This window comes from Humulus lupulus, chromosome X (genome assembly GCF_963169125.1).
Source record: "Humulus lupulus chromosome X, drHumLupu1.1, whole genome shotgun sequence".
In the NCBI taxonomy this organism is placed as follows: Eukaryota; Viridiplantae; Streptophyta; class Magnoliopsida; order Rosales; family Cannabaceae; genus Humulus; species Humulus lupulus.
In genome coordinates, this window is record NC_084802.1 from 129200065 (window position 1) to 129205788 (window position 5724).

Consider the following 5724-nt stretch of genomic DNA (forward strand, 5'->3'; position numbering starts at 1 on the left):
CATCATTGCCTTTGACATTTTGGGGTTATGTAATAAAATGTGCTCTATACATACTCAATGTTGTTCCATCTAAGTCTATTCATAAAACACCATTGGAATTATGGAATGGTCCTAAACCAAGTTTAGACCATTTCTGTATATGGGGTTGTCCTGCACACGTGCTTAAAGGAAAGACTGGTAAGTTGGAATCACGCACTAAAGTGTGCATGTTTGTAGGATATTCCAACGAAACTAAAGGTGGTATATTTTATAGTCCTAAAGATAAGAAAACATGTGTATCTATGAATGCTACTTTTCTAGAGCATGACTATGTAAATAACCACAAACCTCAAAGTAAAGTCGTACTTTAGGAAATGGTCTCAAGTAAGCAAGACCAATCACCAGCAATGGCAATAGAAAAAGGGTCAGAGGATATCGCTAGTTCTTGTTAGAAAAATAGAGAGCTTCAGTGTAGTGGAAAGTTTGGTAAACAACCAATACGCTATGAACATGAAGTTCAGAAGCTTGTGTCTGACACAGACAAAGATGATCCATTGACTTATAGAGATGCAATGGAAGATTCTGACAACAAAAAATGGTTAAAAGCCATGGACCATGAAATGGAATCGATGTATTCAAATTCTGTCTGGACTCTTGAAGATCCATCTGAGAATGTTAAACCTATTGGTTGCAAATGGATATTCAAGAAGAAAAGAGGAGCAAATGGGAAAGTAGAGACTTTCAAAGCAAGGCTAGTAACAAAGGGCTACACACAGAGAGAAGGAGTTGATTATGAAGAAACTTTTTCACTTGTGGCCATGCTCAAATCTATCTGCATACTTTTATCCATAGTTGCATGCATGTATTATGAGATTTGGAAAATGGGCGTTAAAATAGCTTTTCTGAATGGCTATCTTGACGAAACAATTTACATGTCTCAACCAAAAGGGTTCGAAGTTAAAGGACAAGAGCAAAAAGTTTGCTTCTTAATTCTATTTATGGACTTAAACATGCTTTGAGATTATGGAATCTTAGATTTGATGAAACAATCAAAATGTTGATGAACCTTGTGTTTACAAACAAATCAAAGATAATATTATGGTATTCCTCATTCTTTACGTTGATGATATTCTACTCATTGGGAATGACATAGAAACATTATCAAAAGTAAAGACATTGTTAGCTGAACATATCCAAATGAAAGATTTGGGAGAAGCCAAATATGTTTTTGGAATTAAGATCTGTAGAGATCGAAATAACAAAATATTGGCACTGTGTCAAGCAACTTATATTGATAAAGTGCTAGAACGCTTTGGCATGCAAAACTCCATGAAGGGCACTATGCCTACCTGATCAGGAGTTAAATTGTCTATTGAAAAATGTCCACAAACACCTTAGGAAGAGGAGGACATGAGACAGTATCCCTATGCCTCTTCAATAGGTAGTCTAATGTATGCATTGTTATGCACTAGACCTGACATCTGTTATGCAGTCGGGATAGTCAGCCATTATCATTCCAATCCTAGATTAAGTCATTGGACACCAGTAAAGAATATTCTCACACTACAAGAAAAACTGCATTCCATAGCGTTTTTAAAACGCTGTCTTTAACAAACGATAGCGTTATTACAAACGCTATATTATCCCATGTTATTAAAAGTCTGGACCTTTTCATAGCGTTTTTAAATTGTGATGTAAAAATGCTATTGAAAGATATATAATAGCGTTTTAAAAATATAATTAGATGTCAGTCATAGCGTTTTATGTATGTAGTCATTGATTATGTTAAATTGAAAATACTTACTTTTAATAGCATTTTTCAAACGTTATGCAGAAATGATGTTGAAAGGTATACAATAGCGTTTTTAAAATGTAATTAGTTATCAACCATAGTGTTTTATGTTTGTAGTAATATTTACTTTTAATAGCGTTTTTAAAACGTTATGTAAAGATATACAATAGCGTTTTTAAAATGCCATTAATTATAAGTCGTAGCGTTTTATGTTTGTAGTCGTACTTACTGTGAATAGCGTTTTTAAATTGTTATGTAAAGATATACAATAGCGTTTTAAGAATGTAATTAGTTATCAGTTGTAGCGTTTTATGTTTGTAATTATCCTTACTTTTAATAGCGTTTTTTGTTTGTAATCATCCTTACTTTAATAGCGTTTCTTTATTGTTATCATTAATCATTTATTAATTGTCATATGAACAATTTCATGGCATAACAAAAACTTTTATACTTTTTTATCTTTTAACATATGAATAATTTCAACAAATGATAAACATATAACACATTAAAAATTATACCTTAACATAAATTCAAATATTCTTAATATGTTCGCTACATAAAGCTAAAATATCAATATCCCAAAAGTACGAGTATATTGCAAGACAAAATACATAAGCAAAAGTTTTAAAACAAACTGATTCATAATTTGTTGATCATGAGCATCCCTCCAAAATATTACACTTCATTCATTAGTTGTGCACCTGTAAGAGTGAAAAATATATAAAATTAAGAAAACAAATGTAGCCAAAATAGTTGAAAACACATGTTCATTCATTAGTTAATTTTGTGCAAAGATACGTACCAAATCTACCAAGAAACAATTGAATTTCATCCATTATGTTCATTTCCTATATATTTTGATGATATAGTTAGTTACTACAGCTGATTTGTTGTACTATTTATAAATCATTTTTAAGTTGCATGAAATTTTACCTCATTGTAAGTTTATTAGAAGGCCAAGCAGCAGTGCAACCAACCGCTTCTTCAATTGTACTCATATGTGATGTTGGTCTCCATAAATATGCAGCAGTTTTCTTAGCAACATCAACCCAAACTCTCATTGCATTAGGCCCAAGACGAAGATGATGCACCTCACATAAAGGATCACTAGAAGACCATCGACCTTCTGCAACAATTTCTCCACTTCCATTTCAATCAAGTAAATTGCAAGCATTGTTTTCAGGAGTGAACTTCAGATTATTAACACTCTGTTACATGATAAAACATATATTTATTTATAGATAATATTGATACTTAAAAAATTAAAAGTGAAATGATAGGTAGTAATTAAAATTGTAGTTACCATAGGAGAAGGCATGTGTGACTCCGCTTCACTTGGTTGAGTAAACCCCTACAAGTTTGAGAATAATTTAGTCATTTATAATTTTCAATGAATAGAGTAAAATAAACAGAAGTCAATTAATTTAATTTACCTGAATGTTTACACTTTTTGCAATAGTATTAATAAGATTCATCATCTCAGACATTTTATTCTTCATCTCACATTGACTTGATTCCAATTGTGAAATATGGTCATCTCTTGCTCTTAGAATAGCTAACTTTGTATTAGTTACTCCCCTCCCATTAGCTAATGATCTACCATTCTTGTCAGGACCAAATATGATAGTGAGAGCATCTTGTACAGTATTCTGTGTTGTGCATGAATCTGGTTTTTCATTTGCAAGAACTTGTAGCTTCTCCTATAAATCATTTCAAGTTGACTGTTAAATAAGTCTATGTGCATACGAATACATATGTTTCTACAAACAAAGGGTAAATTACTTACAATAACTTCAGCAGCTTGTGCATTCACAGGTTCACCATTCTTCTTTGTGTGTGTCTTTAAGAAAGCTTGAACTCTTGTTACAGGTTTTGAGCTTTCCCTACTCTGTATCCAAGTACATTTTTCAGAAAGAGAACATATATTTTCTTATGTTTAGCTACCAAAAATATTTATTAAATTTTTACCATGTCATCCATTGTTCGAGCATATCCTCTCCTGCTGCATGTATGTGGGAGTTGTTTCTTCCTCATCTCTTTAAACTTATTGCTAATCGCCTAAAATAAATAAGAAATGAACCAGCGATTGAACATACAGAATACCAAACACTCCAACAGTAAAACAAAAAAACTAAACCAGTATTCTAGCAATAAAACAGTAACTATGGCAGCAAAGAAAAGAGTATGTAATAAACACTCCAACAGTAAACACTCCAGCAGTAAAAGAAACATACAGAACCAGTATTCTAGCAATGAAATAGTAAACACAGTACAACTCGTCCTGAACAGGGATGGGATGGTTGGTGGACTGTGAATGGTGATAATAGTGTCTCTTGAATAGCTTTGTCAAATAAATTTAGAAACACATTTTCAAGAAGAGAATTGGAAAAAAATAAATCATTTAAAGTACAAAAGTTTCATGAAAACATATCACAAACTGCTCACATAATTTGAATACAATTAAGCCAATTGTAAATTTGGAATCTGAAATTTGTTTGTGGTTGCAAGAGTTCAAATTTAGAGCATAAAGATATTCTAAAAACTAACCATAATTGTAGTCTCAATGCAGCTCTTGAGGCCAATAGAGTTTAACTTTCATATGTGCATATCAAGCCAAGACAATCTAATGTTGCTAAGATTATGCAGAAACTACTAAGGATTTTCTACTGCCTTAATTTGATCAGACCTGAAATAGTTTTAATTGACTGATATAGCATAATGCATTGTTCTAGAATAAGAATATTATATACTCCATAACACCAAGAAAAAAATATCTTACTTATCCAATGCCTCCCTCAAGTTACTTTTGCTTTCAAATTTCAAAGTAGATTTTCATAAAATATGTTGACATCCATCCTGGTGAACATTATATGCTGAATAAAATTTATACATAAATTACAAATAGCATAATTGCACCAATCTGCAACCAGGAATGCAGAATAGAAGCCAACACCATTATTATGAAAAGGAAAAAATAGCCAAATAACAAGGAATACATTCAATGATCTTTCAAACTCAACCTATCACAAGCTTTGTAAAGGTAATTTTGTTGTAGCAATTGAGTCACATTCAACCACAACAAAGTAATACTTGAACAACAGTATATGAAAAACAAAAAGCTTAGTGACATAATGCCAAATAGTAAGAAATTCATAAAGCCAAATAATCACGTATTTTTTGTTATTTTGTTCTTCTGTACTTGTTATTGTCTTTTGGGATTTTTTTTTTCTTTGCTTTTTGAGGATTTTTGTTATTGTGTTTCTGATTTATTTTTATGAGCCATGACAAACCATGAATACACATTGCTTTCTTTGTTATTGAAAATAAGATAAGTCTCCTTCTTTTTTGATACATAACTAAAGTTGATTATCTGAAGAGCTTTCAAAGAATAATCTTAATTTTTGTCCATCCCAAAAGCCAATCTCTTGATAAACATTTTCACCTAACCAGATATTGAACTGGGTTTTGTTTTCTCTGTCAAAGCCTAAAAAAAAGAACCTTTATCTGGATCATCAGGACTAAGCCATGACAAAAGAAACTACACCCTTGGTTGACTTGCTCTTTTTGCAACCCAAACTGCCTTCTTGTCCTTATCATTCTTAAACCAAGTTAGAATGGTGGTCAATATTGCAGCCTCCTTAAGACTTCATTTTTGGTTTTATGTGGCATATGTTATTAAATACAGATGGAAATGGAAATATAACTATAACATAAAAGGATCATCTTGACTATAACTATAACATAAGAGGATCATTTTGATAAATAATGCAAAGGAAACTTTGCCTTTTTAAGTTTTTACTATTACTCTGTAATAATTGGTTTTCTTCTTTCTAAAACAAAAATACCAGGAGTTCGAATATTGCTTTGCTAGCCTTTGAGGAATAAAAAAAGTCAACTGAGGAACCACTTGAGGCTAGCTCAAGTGGCAGGGGTGTGTGTGTGTGTGTTGGGGG

At 31.8% G+C, this 5724-nt stretch overlaps 1 protein-coding gene across 1 annotated transcript; it reads right to left on the minus strand.

Annotated features, from left to right (window-relative positions):
- Positions 1-2922: 2922 nt before the first annotated feature.
- On the minus strand, positions 2923-3852 carry LOC133806257 (uncharacterized). Its single transcript, XM_062244378.1, has 5 exons — positions 3740-3852; positions 3558-3659; positions 3205-3471; positions 3075-3122; positions 2923-2979 (listed from the first exon to the last, which is right to left on the minus strand). Exons 1-5 carry the CDS (start codon positions 3803-3805, stop codon positions 2923-2925), a joined length of 540 nt encoding a protein of 179 aa, XP_062100362.1. The 5' UTR covers positions 3806-3852.
- Positions 3853-5724: the final 1872 nt, after the last annotated feature.

Excerpts from the sequence above, each read along its gene's own strand:
- LOC133806257 (XM_062244378.1), bottom strand. The coding sequence starts at position 3,805 with ATGAGGAAGAAACAACTCCCACATACATGCAGCAGGAGAGGATATGCT. Across the intron at positions 3,660-3,739 it reads CTCGAACAATGGATGACATG|AGTAGGGAAAGCTCAAAACC; the intron begins GTAAAAATTTAA and ends ACTTGGATACAG. Across the intron at positions 2,980-3,074 it reads CACACATGCCTTCTCCTATG|AGTGTTAATAATCTGAAGTT; the intron begins GTAACTACAATT and ends ATCATGTAACAG.